The 17,681-nt window shown below is 44.9% G+C and overlaps 1 protein-coding gene across 1 annotated transcript in view; it reads left to right on the top strand.

Annotated features, from left to right (window-relative positions):
* Window positions 1-11,235: 11,235 nt before the first annotated feature.
* Window positions 11,236-17,681, top strand: part of SLC7A5 (solute carrier family 7 member 5) — a 63,023-nt gene continuing 56,577 nt past the window's right edge. The window contains exon 1 of the mRNA XM_034788362.1: window positions 11,236-12,110. Coding sequence (XP_034644253.1) covers window positions 11,492-12,110 — 619 coding nt within the window. The 5' untranslated portion in view covers window positions 11,236-11,491. The remainder of the gene's footprint in view (window positions 12,111-17,681) is intronic.

Raw genomic sequence — 17,681 nt, forward strand, 5'->3', positions numbered from 1 at the left:
TCTTAAGAACATAAGACCAACCATACTGGGTCAGACCAAAGGTCCATCTAGCCCAGGACCCTGTCTTCCGACAGTGGCCAATGCCAGGTGCCCCAGAGGGAATGAACAGAAGAGGGAATCATCAACTGATCCATCCCCTGTCGCCCATTCCCAGCTTCTGGCAAACGGAGGCTAGGGACGCCATCCCTGCCCATCCTGGCTAATAGCCATTGATGAACCTATCCTCCATGAATTTATCTAGTTCTTTTTTGAATGTATCTTAAATGTATCTGAAATATTCATATGAGTATAGTGGGGAGAAGTGATTGTAAAATGGTTCTTTCTGGTAGAAAAACGGAGTGAGTGTTACTTTGAAATAAGTAGGAACTCCACAATCACCTCTGTAAGTTACTTTTCTGACTAGTTACTGATTTAAATTCTTTTTTTTTTTAAGTCACTGACAGTGGAATGGATTTTGCAGGTTTTAGATAATTTCATACCCAGGTCTTAAACATTTTAGTTTCCTTGATGAGTTATCAGCAAGTTCTTGTTCTCTTTTGATTTGCAAAGATTATTTCACTAGTTCATACAGCTTTCATGATACCCATAGATGCAAAATACATTTTGTTCTTTGGGGGTATCGTAAACATGTGCACACATACCAGTTATACAGATAATAAGCTGCAGTCAGGAGGTACATTTCAGTTAGATATTCTATGCTCTGATGAGGGTAAAATATCTGGAAACAGATTTCAGTATTAAAGACTCTTGTTACATTTTCTTAGCACAATAAACAAGTTTTTTTTACAGGGATTTTTCTGTTAGTTTCACTACAACTTGTGTCTGCATCTGTGTTTACATGTTCATATGGTTTTGTGTGTCTGTGGCAAGGAAAGAATAATATTTAAATTACAGGGTAAATTGTCACCTGTTCATGCAATTAGCAGAAGCTTGACTTTTATTTTGTACATGTCTGGTGATTATATCAGCCTTGCAAAATTGTATTCACCCAGGAAGAGTTGTTCTTTTAGGAATAGCAAGTGGGACATCAGCCTTTCCCCTCATTTCTCCATCATCATGGTAAAAAGCAAATGATTTGATGTGTTAGCTAATAGCGGGTAATTACATTTCATGATGACTTTGCAGGCTTGCGTTAAGTCTGACAGATGTCCACATAGTTATCTTAAGGCTTAACTTACTTTAGGTCGCACAGTGTAAAGAGGTGTGAATATATAATGACTTTATGATGACCGTTTTAATTATTTAATATGGCTGTAATTAAAAGTTTCCACATTTTTGGGAAATGTGCAGCTTATACTCCTAGGAACTGGTGGATGAGGGGACTTCTATGGCACTAATTTACCGCAGGGTAAAGATGACCTTGGAATTGGTGGTATTGAGATAGGGAAGGTTGAAATGAAGATCATAACTGCAGGGCAGTACCTGTTCCAGTCTTACTGTCACACTTTTGCGCAGTAAGAGGGCAAACTCAGCACAGGGAGTATTATTGTGAGTTAGGTATCACTCTGATAAAAACCTAGCTGTCTGGTGGCTTCATAATGTTAGAATGTATTTGCAACAAAATATTGACTACATTCCAGAATTCTCAGGCCACTATGTGTGATTGACTGATGCTTGAGCTCCATTGTTTTTTACCTCAAGTCTTGGCAAAGAGAATCCTTCTTGCCTTGAAATGCATAACTATATGGGAGATTATTTTGATCTCTCAAAAGTCTGCTTGCTACCAGAGTATTGGAATTTAATTATTCATGTTAAGGGACCTTTTGGTCCTGGTAATCTTAGGGGTTGATAATGTACCTAACATTGTAATGGTTTTCCTTATTTAATCTTCATATTTGCTGTCAAGCTTGAAAGCCTTCATTTTTAACCTTATGTTCCTCATTATTTGTACTTGGCAGTTATTGCACTGTGTATTTTTAACATATGTATGAATATATCCTATGCTCATAATTATTATTTACTTATAGAATCATCTGGTAACATGGAATATTTTGTGTGTTTTATTCTCCTGGGATACGTACATTTATTCTTAGTTACCTGATATAAAGAAGTTCTTAGCTGCTGTATTTTTAGAAAATATTCAACTAGTACATTTATACGCAATAAAATAATACAAGAGAATCTGCATGTGTATTTGTGTAACTAAGGTTTTTTTTTTTCAGTTCTGCAAAACTTCTTTCAAGAAAATAATGTAATTGCTCCCTAACAGTGAACTGGTTCATCATGTGTAGAGCGTAAGCAGATGTCAAACATTTTGTGATCTGTGAAGCTGTGAAAGACTCTACTGAACTGTATTATAATTGGAATTATGAAACAATGAACCCGGCTGTGTAGAAGCAGAACTGACTGAAGAATATCTAATGGTTCATTGTCCTCTTGAGCTGTGTGAAACTAGGACTGTACATTTTGAATATCCATTTACTCTACTATTTCATTCAACACTTAGCATTAGACATGACCTAAAGAAACTGTCAGCTAAGTTCCTTTTTTAATATTGCATATTTGTTTAACGCTGAACATACTTAAGTATTATTGTTATAGCTCATAATTTCCTGGCCTTCACATTTTGTGTTTTGCCGTTCTTTATATGCAGTGGTGTTGTAGACATGTCAGTCCCAAGATATTAGAGAGACAAGGAGGGTTTATTGGACCAACTTCTGTTGGTGAGAGACCCAAGCTTTCGAGCTGACACAGAGCTCTTCTTCAGGTCTGACAAATGTACTCACAGAATCACAGCTAAATACAAGGTGGAACAGGTTGTTTAGTATTTCATATTTCAAAGGACCATTGAAGGTGACTATTAACACCTCTCCAGCCAGAAAAGAGAAAAAAATCGTGTGTGTGTGTAGTTATACACCATAAATCCAATGTCTCTGTTCAGTCCATGATTTTTAGGGTCTAGCAGAGTTGTGAATTTAAACCCCCAGGCTCATCTTTTGAAGGTGTTGTGCAGGTTTCCTTTGAGGATGGAGGGGTGAGGTATAGAGAGTTTGCTTTAGGAAAAGTGTTCACCCACAGGTGACAATATTCTTGTCTTTGATCACTTTCCTGTGTGAGTTCATTCGAGAGCATAGTGCTTGTCTGGTTTCACCCACATAAAGGCTATTGAATGAGGTACCCCACATATTGTGATTGGCATGGGTAGGAACCATGGATCTTGAAAAGTGTGTACTATGGAGTGTTGAACACTGTAGCAGCGGAGATACGTTCTAAGGTTTCGCTTCTGTTGTTCTGGCAGGGTCTGGTGGTGCTTTGAGGTGGTGGGGGAGCTTGCTTTTGATGATGAGCGTGGCGAGGTTGGGGGATTGTGTGAAGTCCAGAAGAGGCAGTTCAGGAAGATTTTTCTGGTTGGGATCCCCATCAAGTATGGGTTGTAATTGTTTGACACAGCCTGTATGAGCTCCAGTGTGGGGTGGTAGGTGACAACTAGGGCTGTGCAATCAGAGGGGGTTTTATTTCTGTATTGAAGCAAGTTCTCTCAGGATATTTGGGTGCCCTGTTCCATGATGGGATGTACTTCTCTGGTGGAGTGTCCGTGTTTGGTTTTAACTTTGTTAAGGTGTGTATCCTAGACTTCCTCCTCGGAGCATATTCTATGGTATCTGAGTGCCTGACTGTAGATAACTGATTTCTTAGTGTGTTTGTGGTGGTTACTGGATCGGTGAAGGTAGGTGTGGTGATATGCGGTTTCTTATATATCGTTATCTGTCGGGTTCCATTGTTGAAGCTGATCATGGTATGGGACACAGATGCTGGTGTGAGAGTGTTCTAGAGAGAGTTTAATGGATGGGTGGTGGTAGTTGAAGTTGTGAAGGAAATCTAGGAGGAAGTTTAGGTCATCTGTCCAGAGGATGACAATATCATCGATACATCTCTGGTATATCATTGGTTTTGTGGTGCATTTGTCCAGATGCAGTTCTTACATCACTTTCATAAGGTAGGTATAAAGATGATATCAAATTAAACTTTAACCTATCAGTTGGACTGAAGAACTGATTGTTTAATTTGAATAGCCAATTTTATCAATAGGATAAATGTAACAAATTTCAGTCCTACCCTGCCATACCATAGCACCTTTAAGATGCAGATGTCATATGGATATTGTGGATTCCCATTTTAATTAATTTTATTAAACATACATCTGTTGATGTGAAAGCGGGAAATTTAAGATACTGGTTAAATGTTCCCACCTGAAATTGATTAGATGCAATAGACTTGTATATCCAAGATGTTTTCTGGAGAATCTGCTTATTTGATTACAGGCAGATTATGATCAAGGCACTTTTCCTGATAGAAGTAACCTGTGTGTTCATAACCAAAAGGCCAATTTACTTGTGATACAGGTAATTATTTGCCTTTCTTATGGAGGTCCTTTTGATGTGACAAACTCATCCTGTCTGAGTATTAGCATATGGAGGATTGATTGGATAATCAAATCATCATCAAAGATTCTGCAAAATAACTTGGAGACCTGAACAGAGCTAATAAGTTAGCTGTCAGAAGTAATACAAATACTTAGCCCTTACGTATTGGTTTATATCTTCAAAGCATTGTATGAACTAATTCCAACACCACGCCTGTGCAGTAGGTATTCTCCCCATTATAAAGGAGAAGAAACTGAGCTAGGGAGAATTAAGGCTGTAATGCAGCAAGGTATTCAAGCATTGCAATCAGTGAAATTACTTGTACGCTTAAAGTTTGACGTGCCTGCTGAACTGGGGCCTTGTAGAAGGAATTGATGTCAGAGTTGGGAGATCCTGGTTCTCTCACTAGACCTTTCCCTGGAGAGACGCTGATGGTCATTCTGAATCCATGAGGCAAAAGGTACTATCTTAAAGTGAGCCACAGTGATAGTTGAACAAGTCTAGTTTGTCTCATGTGACCCCTAATCTAAAGAGAGGGGAGCTGGCAACCTGCATTTGCAGTGGCAAAATTAACACTAAAATCCGAACAAGGGATACTTAAATACTGGTATGAGGGCAGACCCCCCCCCTATTTATTTCAAGAGGAAGAACAGAGTATATACTTTTAGATTTCCAGTTTTGCAGTGTTTTTAAAGCAGTCTGATTACACAACAAGCAAGTATCAATGTAGGACACAATGATGAAGCATAAGTTTGCCAATGCGTTTTAATTAAGCAAATGTTTTTTCAACTTTAGCTGTAGCAAACTTAATTGAAGTGTCCCACTTAAGTATCAATCAAAGTTCAGTTTTTGTAATTAGATTAAATTCTTTGTGCAATGTAGTTCCTTCCCTGACGAACCGAGGGACGCACCCCACCTATGTATTCTCTACACTAATACTGACTTGGACTCTTAATACATTCCATGGGTGGCGTACCCGAGCCCACTTATCCACTGACACTTTAAAAACTCCCGCACCCCAATCTGGGTCTATGCTGGTTATGTGATATGTATGTATCTCGTGATCTTTGTAACCAAAACCTGTAATCCCTCATAACTCAAGCCTGACCCCAGATGTACAGTACCTTCCCTCTTAACTTGTGTATATTTAATTTTAAACATTAACTTTAATAAAAATTTTAAGCTCTTTAAACTGGTCTTTAGCGTCACTCTACGGCATTCCACCGGGGTCTGATGAAGAGATAAGTATGCCTAGCTGACAGGGTGGAGAAATGCTGTGGTACTTATACTGCTGCTAACAAGGTCCCCTGTGCACCAAAGAGGACCAGGATTGTATAGAAATAGAATAAATAGAGCAAATTTTGGATGAAGGAGGAGCTGTTGGGACACACTCTGAAAGCACAAGAAAACTTTGGGCAATGAGGTAAAGGACAAACATTGTCACTGATGCACATGAACTGGACATGAAATTTGGGGAAAAGTTCCACTCCTTAATGTAAGTGGATTAACTCCACAAGGTAAGAATTTACAGTCTAAACCAATGGTAATATAAATCCAATGACAAGTGGTCCTGTTTATGTAGCTGCGTAACTAAATGTGTATATCCCTACAAAACACGATGTGACTTATTTACACAGTTATTCTGGATCCTCTCAGCTAGTTTCTGGTGAAGTGTGTTATGTCTAGCTGTATCTATTACAGCCGTTCAGTTCATACACAAACTCCTACATTTGCAGTTCTGTAAATCCTGTGCCCAGAGCAAGAAGCTGGCACACAAGATCTTGATGTGAAAGTGTTTCGTGTTTTAGTTTTAAACTTGGATTTGCAGACCACCACTTACACTGATGATGGGGTTAATAGAAAATGCTAAATCCAGCTAATGGTGGGTGTTCAAAATAAACCCATTCCATCTCTGATGCTTCCTGTGGATACCCAGGTTGGGAGGCACCTTGCTGCCACTCACCCTTAGCATGAAGAAGTCTCAGCTGTGCGTTCCGGGGGTCACCTCCCCAAATCCACTGGCCATGGACAACACAAGCAATCTCCTCAAGGCCTCGCAAGCCTCTCCGTCACTCTGCAGGTTAACGATTGGCACACCCCCACCCTTGATCCCTGCAAGTATCTCCCTGGAGTGTTCCAGCCCCCATTCCCCTGGCCACTCTCAGGATCTGCTGCTTCCAAAGAAACGGTACCCCCCCCTGCTTACTGGTTCCACCTCAGATCACCGCTCTGCTTAATACACAGCACTTAGATATGTTTACAGTGAAATCAAGAACAGGTTTATTTAACAAAACAGAAGTTCAAAGCAAGAGCCAGTGGAAGTGTTGGAAACAAATGGTTACCTGTACAATAACACCCATTATAAAGCCTAGTCTTAATTAACAAGATACTCTCATAACTTGCTCACCCAAAGTCCTTTCACCATGTTAGTGCCATGTTGGCTGTGATGCTCTTTTCATAAGACAACCATACTGTTAGCTTGTCTCCTCAGTGAAGGATCCACGGTGTCTCTCGATACCCCTAGATATGATTTAACAACCCATAGTCCTAATTCATAAACAGGACACTGCCCTGCTGATTGTTTCTTCCTGTGGCTTTTATCTTATTGATTCTTAATCGTTTGATTAGCATCAGGCTCAGTATGCAAATAGACAAAGTGTTATGAGGTGGACAATATAGGTATGATCAGAAAGGAAGATAAACGTCTGTTTCACTTGCCGGAAAGGAACTTGTTGAGCATTGCTACATAATTCTTAAATATCATCCATACGTACATTTCACAATGCTAGAGACCTCACATGCCACCCGTTGGTGAACTATTATGCATGTATCTGGCCCACAGGATCCCTGTACAACTCTAGCCACAGGGCTGTGCCAGTTGGCAAGTCCCAGGGTCACACAGCCTGTCTAAACTTACACAAGAAATACTTTGCATTCAAAACCTAGTGTCCAGTAAAGAAACTGCTCTATTTTTCCCAATGCCTACACAAGCTGGCTCATTTTAAATGCACTAGATCAGGGGTGGGCAAACTACGGCCCGGGGGCCACATGTGGCCCTTCAGACATTTTAATCCGGCCCTCAAGCTCCTGCTGGGAAGTGGGGTCTGCAGTTTGCTCTGCTCCATGTGTACTGTGGCTCTGTGCGGCTCCCGGAAGCAGCATCCGGTCCCCGCTCCGGCTTCTATGCGTAGGGGCAGCCAGGGGGCTCCACACCCTGCCTCCGCCGCAAGTGCTGCCCACATAGCTCCCACTGGCTGGCAACTACAGCCAGGGCCGGCTCCAGGCACCAGTGTAGCAAGCAGGTGCCTGGGTCGGCCAATGAAGAGGCGGGCGGCACGTCCGGCCGTTCGGTGGCAATTCGGCGGCAGGGCCGTCACTCCCTCTCGGAGCGAAGGACCTGCTGCCGAACTGCCGCCGTAGAATGAAGCGGCGGTAGAGCTGCCGCCGATCGCGATCACGGCTTTTTTTTTTTTGCTGCTTGGGGTGGCAAAATGCTAGAGCCGGCCCTGACTGCAGCCAATGGGAGCTGCAGGGGTGGCGTCTGTGGACGGGGCAGTGTGCAGAGCTGCCTGGCCACGTCGCTGAGTAGGTGCCGGAAGGGGGACATGCCGCTGCTTACGGGAGCTGCTTGAGGTAAGCGCCGCCCAGAACCTGCATCCTTGACCCCCTCCAGTGCCCCAACCTCCTGCCCCAGCCCTGATCCCCCTCCCACCCTCTGAATCCCTCGGTCCCACCCTCCTGAACCTCAGAGCCCTCATCCCCGCGGGAGCCCTCCCACCCGCACCCCTGCCCCAGGCCAGAGCCCCCTCCAGCACTCTGAACTCCTCATTTCTGCCCCCTCCCCAGAATCTGCATCCCCAGTCGGAGCCCTCCCACACGCCAACCCCCAATTTCGTGAGCATTCATGGCCCGCCATACAATTCCATACCAAGATGTGGCCCTCGGGCCCAAAATTTTGCCCGCCCCTGCACTAGACAGAGCTATATTTCATTTAGAGGCATGCAGGTCAATTCAGGTTTTGTTAAAAACAAAATTTTTACAAACAACATTAGTATGAATATCTTCACTTGATTGTTCAGAACACTCCACTATTATTAGAAATAATGTTTCTCTAGTATTTGCAATCCAATTTTTGCAGCATCCTACTTCTGTATAAAAACTAGAAAGTGAAAATGTTTGTCTTCTATGATTACAGTAATATATACATAAAATTGCCTATAAACACAACTGAAAATATCGAGTTTAATTTCATTGTCCAAGGATAATGAAATGCAAAAGTAAACAAACACCACAAATAGTGAAAAGTAAATTTGATTTTAAAGTTTTGTTTAATAATCTAAGGAAACACTGGTCCAGATTTCTTCAACTTTTACTTAGATTTTCAAAAGTAGCTATTAAATACCTCATTTTTTGAGTACCCATCTTGAAAGAACCTGATTTTTAAAAGGTGATGTGCACCCTTTCACTGGAAATTGAGCCCACTTCAAGTGTTGCAGGTGGCACATCCAAAAATTGAGGCACCCAAAATCAACAGTCACCTTTGAAAATCTTTGACCTTCTTTTAAAAATAATTTGGTGTGACAGTTTTGCGTACAGTCAGCAAGTTGCGTCTAACATGATCACTGTAATTTCACTGCAAATTGTGATAGGTGCATATACATTAAATGATTCCAGAAGTCTGGCTGGTGCAATGCTAATCTCGTTCTAATTTTTTTCTAAATGTGCATAATCAGAGATGTGGGTAAATCGTTGTTTAAATAATGTAATTTTTTTTAAAACAGTCATGATTCAAAGACCACTAGAGGGCACATTCTGACGATGCAATATTTTGTTTCTTGTTTCCAGTGAAGATAAACTCTCTAAGAAAATGACTGGGGAAACCATAACACAATTTGAGGGTGAGATCTTGCAAACATTTGTGCAGGTGAGTAACTTGATACAGGTGAGTTGCCCCAATAACAGAGTTACTCACCTGCACAAGTGTTAAGAGAGTCTGATGTTAAAAGTTGGAAATTATATTTAAAAATAAAAGTTAAATAACCTCTCTGGGAAAATGTAGACTTTAGTGGTAGCTAGACTCAGTGTCTTACAAGCAAGCCCCTTGACACTAGTGCCAACACTTAAGCACATGTGTAACAACACTCATGAGCAGAGGGATCTTCCAGTGGTTATGGTACTGGGAGACCAAGGTTCAAGTCCGTGCTCTGCCACAGACTTCTTGTGTGACCGCGGACAAGCTACTTATCCTCTCTGGGTAGGTCTACACCAGCGTTTCTTGAACAGGGGTTGCAGCTTGTGTAGGGAAAGCCCCTGGCGGGCTGGGCCGGTTTGTTTACCTGCCCCGTCCGCAGGTCCGGCCGATTGTGGCTCCCACTGCCCGCGGATTGCTGCTCTGGGCCAATGGTCTACACAGCCTGCAGCAGTGAGCCTTGTGCTAGCGCTCTAAAAACAGCGGTGTAGACAGCTCTTAGAGGGGCTGACGCTGGATTTTGAGTTCTGAAGCCCACCCCCTCCTTAGGTTTCAAGCCTGAGCTCTAAACCAAATTACAACTTCACAAAGCCACTATTTTTAGAGTGCTAGCAAAAGCCCCTCAAAGGCAAGTCTGTCCATCCAGGCGGTGGGTAGCCTAAGGGTCTCTGTTCCCCATCTGTAAAATAGGGATAGGAGCACAGCCCCTGCCTCAGGGATGTGGGGAGAGAAATCTGATAAAGGTTGTGAGTCGCTCAGGGATGGGGCCAAATAAGATAAGTACTACCATGTCCAGAGAAGGGTGACCAAATGTCTTGATTTTATAGGGACAGTCCTGATTTTGGGGTCTTTTTCTTATATAGGCTCCTATTACCCCCCACTCCCTGTCCCGATTTTTCACACTTGCTGTCTGGTCACCCTAGTCCAGAGTGGGCCTAGTGAGTAAAGTATCAGAGGGGTAGCTGTGTTAGTCTGAATCTGTAAAAAGCAACAGAGGGTCCCGTGGTACCTTTAAGACTAACAGAAGTATGGGGAGCATAAGCTTTCGTGGGTAAGAACCTCACTTCTTCAGCTGCTCCCAATACTTCTGTTAGTCTTAAAGGTGCCACAGGACCCTCTGTGGCTAGTGAGTAAAGTTATACATCTGCTTCAGTGGGGGTGGGATTAATGCTTGGGAAACTGAGCAGAAGCACTGGCCAACAGAAGGCAGAGGGAAGGGATGGACTGATGGGCTAGTCCTGGACAAGCCAGAGCAGGGCCTTGGTCTATAACTTGATAAGTCTGTTCTTCCGTAAGGCCAGGGCGCAGCACGGGTACTTTTAAGATCAGTTTGTCGGAGAACGTGGTGTCAGTTGGTTTATGGTGGGGTTTCTATTTCCTGCTAAGGTACCCGGTGGCTGAGAGATTGCCACCGCTGCTCTGTGGTTCTCTGCACCGCCTGGCCGGGGTGCGCTGCTCCCCCGGCCGCTGTTCTGCGAGGACCGGGGAGCGCTGCGGCAGCTCGCGTGGCTGGGAGCTAAACCGCGGCGGGGTTTAAACGCGCCCGCCCCGCGATGCAGCCCCGCGCCGGAGTGCAGGGGCGCCGCGGCCCCCTCCTTCCCCGGCCACCCAGCGCCCCGTTTCCGCTGCGGCTGGCGGGGTCCCCCGCGGGGCTGCGGGTGATGCCCGACCCAGGCTCAGCCGCAGCCCCGCCCCGGGAGGGGAAAAGCACGTGCTCGCCATGCCGGGGCCGCCCCAGCCCCGCCTCTGCCCGCCCCGCCCCGGCCGCCCCTTCTCTCCGCCCCCCCGCGTGCGATGCCCGGTCTGGCTTCCGCCTGCCGGCTCATAAAGCCGAGACAAAAAGGTGCCGGCGGCTGCCGATCCCGGGCACCCGCAGCCACGTGTCGCAGCGCGGCCCGGCCTCGCTCCCCGCCCAGCCCGGCCTCGTCTCTCCGGCTGCGCCAGCCCGAGCCCGGCCGCCGCTCCGCTCCGCTCCACGCGGTAGCGCTCCGTGCCGGACCGCCCCTCCCGCCCGCCGCGGCCGGGGTACCCAGCGGGCCGGGCTGCCGCGTCCTCCCTCCGTCAGCCGGGGTCTCCAGCATCCTTCCGGCGCGCCGCCCCGGGGGGGCCCGGCCGCCTCCGCCCAGCCAGCGCGCAGCGGCGCCCGCCTTCCCGGGCCATGTCGGGCAGCGGCGGGGTGAAGAAGCGGAGCTCGGCCGCCTCGTCCTGCTCGGCGCAGGAGGAGGAGCGGCAGGCGCTGGAGAAGATGCTGGAGCCGGCGGGGCCCGGCGGCGGCGGCGGCGGGGCCCATGAGAACGGCTGCGCCGGGGCGCTGTCCCCGGGCGCCCCGCCGGGCGCGGAGCCGGGCCCCCCGGGCAGCGGGGACGGCGTGGCGCTGAAGCGCTCCATCACCCTGATCAACGGCGTGGCCATCATCATCGGCACCATCATCGGCTCGGGCATCTTCGTCACCCCCACCGGGGTGCTGAAGGAGGCCGGCTCCCCGGGGCTCTCGCTGGTGGTGTGGGCCGTCTGCGGGCTCTTCTCCATCGTGGGCGCCCTGTGCTACGCCGAGCTGGGCACCACCATCTCCAAGTCCGGGGGAGACTACGCCTACATGCTGGAGGTGTACGGCTCCCTGCCCGCCTTCCTCAAGCTCTGGATCGAGCTGCTCATCATCCGGCCTTCCTCCCAGTACATCGTGGCCCTGGTCTTCGCCACCTACCTGATCAAGCCCCTCTTCCCGAGCTGCCCGGTGCCTGACCAAGGGGCCAAGCTGGTGGCCTGTCTCTGCATCCGTGAGTATCCGCAGCCCTCTGGCCAGCTCTGTCACCTCTGGCTGCAAATGCCCCCTCTAGAGCTGCCCCCTTCCGCTAGCTTCCCTTGTATTCTGTTGCCCCATCTGGCTCCCCTCTCTGGCTGGCTCATTCCTGTAGCCCCGAGCTCTGTTACTCGCCCAGGTGGCTTCACTAAACTTAACTGTGTCTTCTGTTGCATCTCCTCGCTCCCTGGGGGACAAATTGATCCCAGCTCTCACTTGGTGCTGTCTTCTCCTTTAGCACCCTGGCCACGTGCCCTGTGTTGTCTGTTTTGCGGAGAGACACCAACCCCCAGTCTGGTTTGAGCAGAAGGCTCTGATCAAGATGCTTAAACAGAAAAAGCCGCCACCACACAGGCCCCTTGGCATCCCCCTTTCTGAAATGACTTCCAGAAGAGGCCTTGGAGCGCAGCATGTAACAGGTGCAGTGCACATCCCGTCTGTCTAGGGGTGAGAAGTCTGGTTTCATTGTCTAGGAGCGTTATGAGGCTAAAATCCATTCATTGTGGCAAGGCACTTGGATGCCCTGGGTGATAGTGTTATAAGCACTGTGATACCCCTCCTAGCGCAGACTAGCTGTTGGGTGCAGCTGAACTGGTGCTGAAAGCTGTTTCGTTGTAGACAAGAGCAGACTGTTTTGAGCACCATTTCTGAAAGAGTGGTTAAACTGCTCCTTGGCTTCCAGTAGTCCTCCTTCAGCTGCACCTGATGCTGTCACAGAGTGCTTCTTCCTCAGGTAGACAAGGCACATGGGGCTAAGGGTGATGTCTAACATTGCCTTGCTAAATCGAGGACCAGTGCTATCCGCATCAGCAGCCTGAAGTTTGCCCTACTGCTGAAATCGAGACAATTTCCTTCCCCCCTCATCCACTATCTTGAAGTCTGCAGCTTTGCCAAAATCTAGGAACAGTTCCCTTTGCTCCATTAAATGGGATGTTACCCTGATTTCCATACCTCTAAGCCTAAGGCCATTTTCTTCCTTGCTTCCAGTACCACTTGATCTGAGTTTGACCCTATCGTTCACTTCTAGATCCTCTCCTAATAGTAAGAGGAATATTTGGGTTTATTTTGGAGTAGGTTTTTCTTGCATGTGGGTTTTTTAGGCCTAATAATAGTACTTAGCTCTTATACGGTGCTTTTCATCCCTAGTTCTCAAAGCATTTTACAAAGGAAGGTGGGTGACTGACTTTACAATTGGGTTACCTGTGTATTTTTTTTTTTCCCCAAAAGTTTTGGAGAGGATTCTAGTTATTTAGGGTGTCTAAATGGACTGTGTTTATAGTAGACTCCTGTACCATTTGAGGATCGCTGGCCATTGAAAGGTGCAGCATTTGGGCATTATGGAAGGGGATGGTCTCTGAATTCAATAAGGCAGCTTGTGCATGAATATTTCACAAGCACCTTGCAAAACTGGCTTGGCTGGCAAGCCAGGCAGTAGATTGTGCAAATCAGTTTTTCACATTGTCTGAACAACGTTTGAAATTTCTCAGCTAGTGGCTAAATTGTGAAGAGTGTCAAGGTTAGTGGAAGCCATGGCCACATGCCCTCCCCCCACCCCCGTCTAATTTTGTAATAAACTAGATTGAAGTATGTACGTTGTGGGCGATATAGGTAGAAGTTAGAATGAGAGGCTTCAGACAACAGTTGTGTTGATTTCCTCAAACTTGCATCAGGCATCTTTTGTGCTGGTGGCCTTGATGTCAATATGCAATATGTTTTATGCTGCAAATGATACCACCGAGAGTCTGTGTATATGTTGTGTTCAGTTATTTGCTTGCCACAAAATGACAAGCTTTAGAGTAATGTAAATACAGATTCTTTGATTACTTGTGCTGAATCATTGCAGGGCTGAGTCTGAGAGTTGAGTGCTGAACATGTACAGGGTTTGTTTTTTGGGGGGTTTATAATTTCCTTTTTGGGGGTTTATTTTTAGCAATTTTTGATTTTTATATCGATGTCCCAAAAACGGAGGTTTTTCCAGGGCTTTCTCTTTGTGTATACTGTAATGAGTAATCTCTTTGTAACGTTCCATAGTGTGCCAAACAGTGCCATGTTAAAGTGCGCTAGGGAACCTTTAACGCACAACAGCGGAGTCGGCCTGGCCAATAAATGGGCAACACATTGGTGTGCTTTTGATTAATAGATTCCAAGGCCAGAAGGGACCACTGTGGTCTCTCATCTGACCTCCTGTGTAGCACAGGACATAGAACTTTCCCAAAATAATTTCTAGAGAAGATCTTTTAGAAAAACATCTGATGATCTTGATTTAGAAATCACACCCCCATAGTCCACATTACAGCTCCGTGTAGACCAGCCCTTGGTGTTTTTCTGGTATTTATTGGGTAAACACTGATTTGTTTTTTGTTTTATTGGGGGGGAGGGGGCGGTTATTGTTTAAAATCTAAAATCAGAAGCCCTACTCAGGTACTAATACCGCTTAACATTTCTCATCTTCAAAGCCATGTACGTTAATTAGATCTCCCAGCACCCTGTAAGCTAAGGTAACAATCCCCATTTTACAGATTGGGAAACAGACGCAAGGAGTTAAGTGACTTGCCCAAGGCTACAACCTGTGTTCAGTGACAGCAGGGATGATAACATAGGCTCTCCTGACTCCCAATCTGTTAGCCCAGTAGTTCTCAACTTTTCCAGACTACTGTACCCCTTTCAGGAGTCTGATTTGTCTTGCGTACTCTTAACACAAGAACTAGGGGGTCATCAAATGAAATTAATAGGCAGGTTGAAAACAAACGGAAGTATTTTTTCACACAATGCACAGTCAATGACTTGCTGGAGGATGTTGTGAAGGCCAAGACTATAACAGGGTTCAAAAAAGAACTAGATACATTCATGGAGGATAGGTCCATCAATGGCTATTAGCCAGGATGTGGAGGGATGGTGTCCCTAGCCTCTGTTTTCCAGAAGCTGGGTATGTGACAGGGGATGGATCACTTGATGATTCCCTGTTCTGTTCATTCCCTCTGGGGCACCTGGCATTGGTCACTGTCAGAAGACAGGGTCCTGGGCTAGATGGACCTTTGGTCTGACCCAGTATGGCTGTTCTTATGTTTCACCTCATGTAAGAACTACTGGCTTACAAAATCAGACCTAAAAATATGCAAGTGTCACAGCACACTGTTACTGAAAAATGGCTGACTTTCTCTTTTTTACCATATAATTATAAAATAAATGAATTGGAATATAAATATTGTACTTACATTTCAGTGTATAGTATATAAAGCAGTATAAACAAGTCATTGTCTGTTTGAAATTTTAGGTTGTACTGACTTCACTACTGCTTTTTATGTAGCCTGTTGTAAAACTAGGCAAATATCTAGATGAGTTGATGTACCCCTGGAAGACCTCTGCATACCCCTGGGGTACACGTACCCCTCGTTGGGACCCACTGCTCTAGCCTGCTTTGCCTCTCTGATGGATAATACTAATATGTTCTAACTGTTCTTCTTACACAGTAATTAGAAGTAATGGTTTCTCTGGAGCAGAGTTCAGTCTTGTACGTCTAGTACAAAATGCTATGGGAAAGAACTTGCTAGTTCTTCAGATCTGCGTCATTTCCATGTGTTGCTTCTTTAAGCTTTATTTTTCCCTTTAGGGTACTGTTCTGTTTATACTTTGGGTTAAATCCTTGCATATGTTGGGTGTTTTTTTTTTTTTTTTTCCTTTAAAAGATTACTTTTTCATCCAACATATCTAGTAGTGAACTTTTCTCTCCTGCTAGTTTCTGCACTTTTGATTTCTGGAATTGCTTGGTTGCTGTCAAAGTGCCAAAAACTGTAGGTATAATAGGTGGGTTTTAAAATTTTGGTCTGAGGCATTAACAAATGAGAGCTACGGTGTGATTTCCTAACAAGCCAGTTTGTTAAATGTTTGCACTGAGAGCTCGGTGTCGCAGGGAGATTTTTTTCAAGAGTTTAGGATATGAGAAATTTGGTCTTCAGACATACATGTTGGAGACGTTAACAAAAATCCCAAAGAGGAGGTTGTCTTGGGAAGTAAGATAGGAATCCAGGTGTTTGTTCTGAAGTGCTAATGTCTTGTTGTAGAGCTAAAGCCTATTCACTGGTCTTGAACTGCGTTGGCTCCAAAGACCTTAAACTCATTTTTCATAAAGTTCGCCTTTCAACAGGCAGTGAAAATTGGCCATTCACACACTTGTGGCTGGAGGACCTTGATATACTGGTTCTGAACCCCTAGAGTCTCCCCAATCAGAATGTTAGTGGTGTTGAGTAAGGAGGGAGGTAAAACTACGCTTGAAGGAGAGATGACTCAAGAAACAGTTTTAAATTGGGAGCTGGGTATGTTACTGTCAAGACACTAAACATGCTGTGTAAGGTGTCACTTTACATATAACTTCGCTCTAAATAGAGGAGTGGTTCTCAAACTTTTTTACTGGTGACCCCTTTCACATAGCGAGCCTCTGAGTGCGACCCCTCCCTTATAAATTAAAAACATTTGGTTGTATATTTAACACTATTATAAATGGTGGAGACAAAGCAGGCTTTGGGGTGGAGGTTGACAGCTCGTGACCCTCTTTTTCTCCCCCCCCATGTAATAACCTCATGACCCCCTGAGGGGTCCTGACCCCCAGTTTGAGAACCCCTGAAATAGAGGTTCTCTACAACCAGGATTGTAATCCACACATGATGATCCATTGAATTCCTGATTTCCTACCTCACATGTTTATGACAATAGTTAAATAAAAGAAAATAACAGTGCTCACTATAAGAACTGGTTAAATTATTCATCACAAGTGTAGGTCATTCTTCTGTTCATGATTTGTTTGCAAACCAACCTGGTGCTGCTTATTGGAAGAATTTACCAGATAATTTGGAAGAACAATTTTCAGCCTACGGGGTTGTGCAAGAATTGAAGAATTTTTACGATTTATGACCAAATCCCATACTGTTGTTTCTTCTCCCTGATTGGATGACTGTACCTCCTAAAACAGGAATAATAAATGACTGATAGTAAATATCAAATAGCAACCAAAGCATGTCTGGTAAAACCTTCTGGACAAAAATTGTGCTAAAATTCACAAAACTTTCAGGACTTGTGTGTACTCTCACAAAAACACAAGTTATTTGAATTCTCACAAATAACAAATCTGATTCCCCCATAAATCAAATTCACCTCAGATTCAGTTGGTCCTATAACTGCAGGAGTGTCATGTATGTTTCATTCTACCTTTACTGCCAGTAAAGAGGAGGAGTTCTGGGGAGCGTCTGAGCTAGAGCACAGGCTATCGTAAAGGTTATGCTTGGTACATTTCTTTTATTTTGAAAACTGCCCCTGTACTTTTTTTTTTAATGTCTTATAATGTGCCAGTTTCTCTATATTGAAAATTTCTGTTTACTCCAATCAGCTGTCACTTGTGGAACACATCTTTGTTTTTTAATAAAGATTTTTAAAAGATATATAAACAATGACAGGAGTACATCAAGCATGCAACACAGGAGTACAAAGTCACACAATTTTCACAAAATGACATTTTCACATTTGCTACTTTCACTCAAAATTTGCACATGTTTAA

The sequence above is a fragment of the Trachemys scripta genome, chromosome 13 (assembly GCF_013100865.1).
Source record: "Trachemys scripta elegans isolate TJP31775 chromosome 13, CAS_Tse_1.0, whole genome shotgun sequence".
NCBI lineage: Eukaryota > Metazoa > Chordata > Testudines > Emydidae > Trachemys > Trachemys scripta.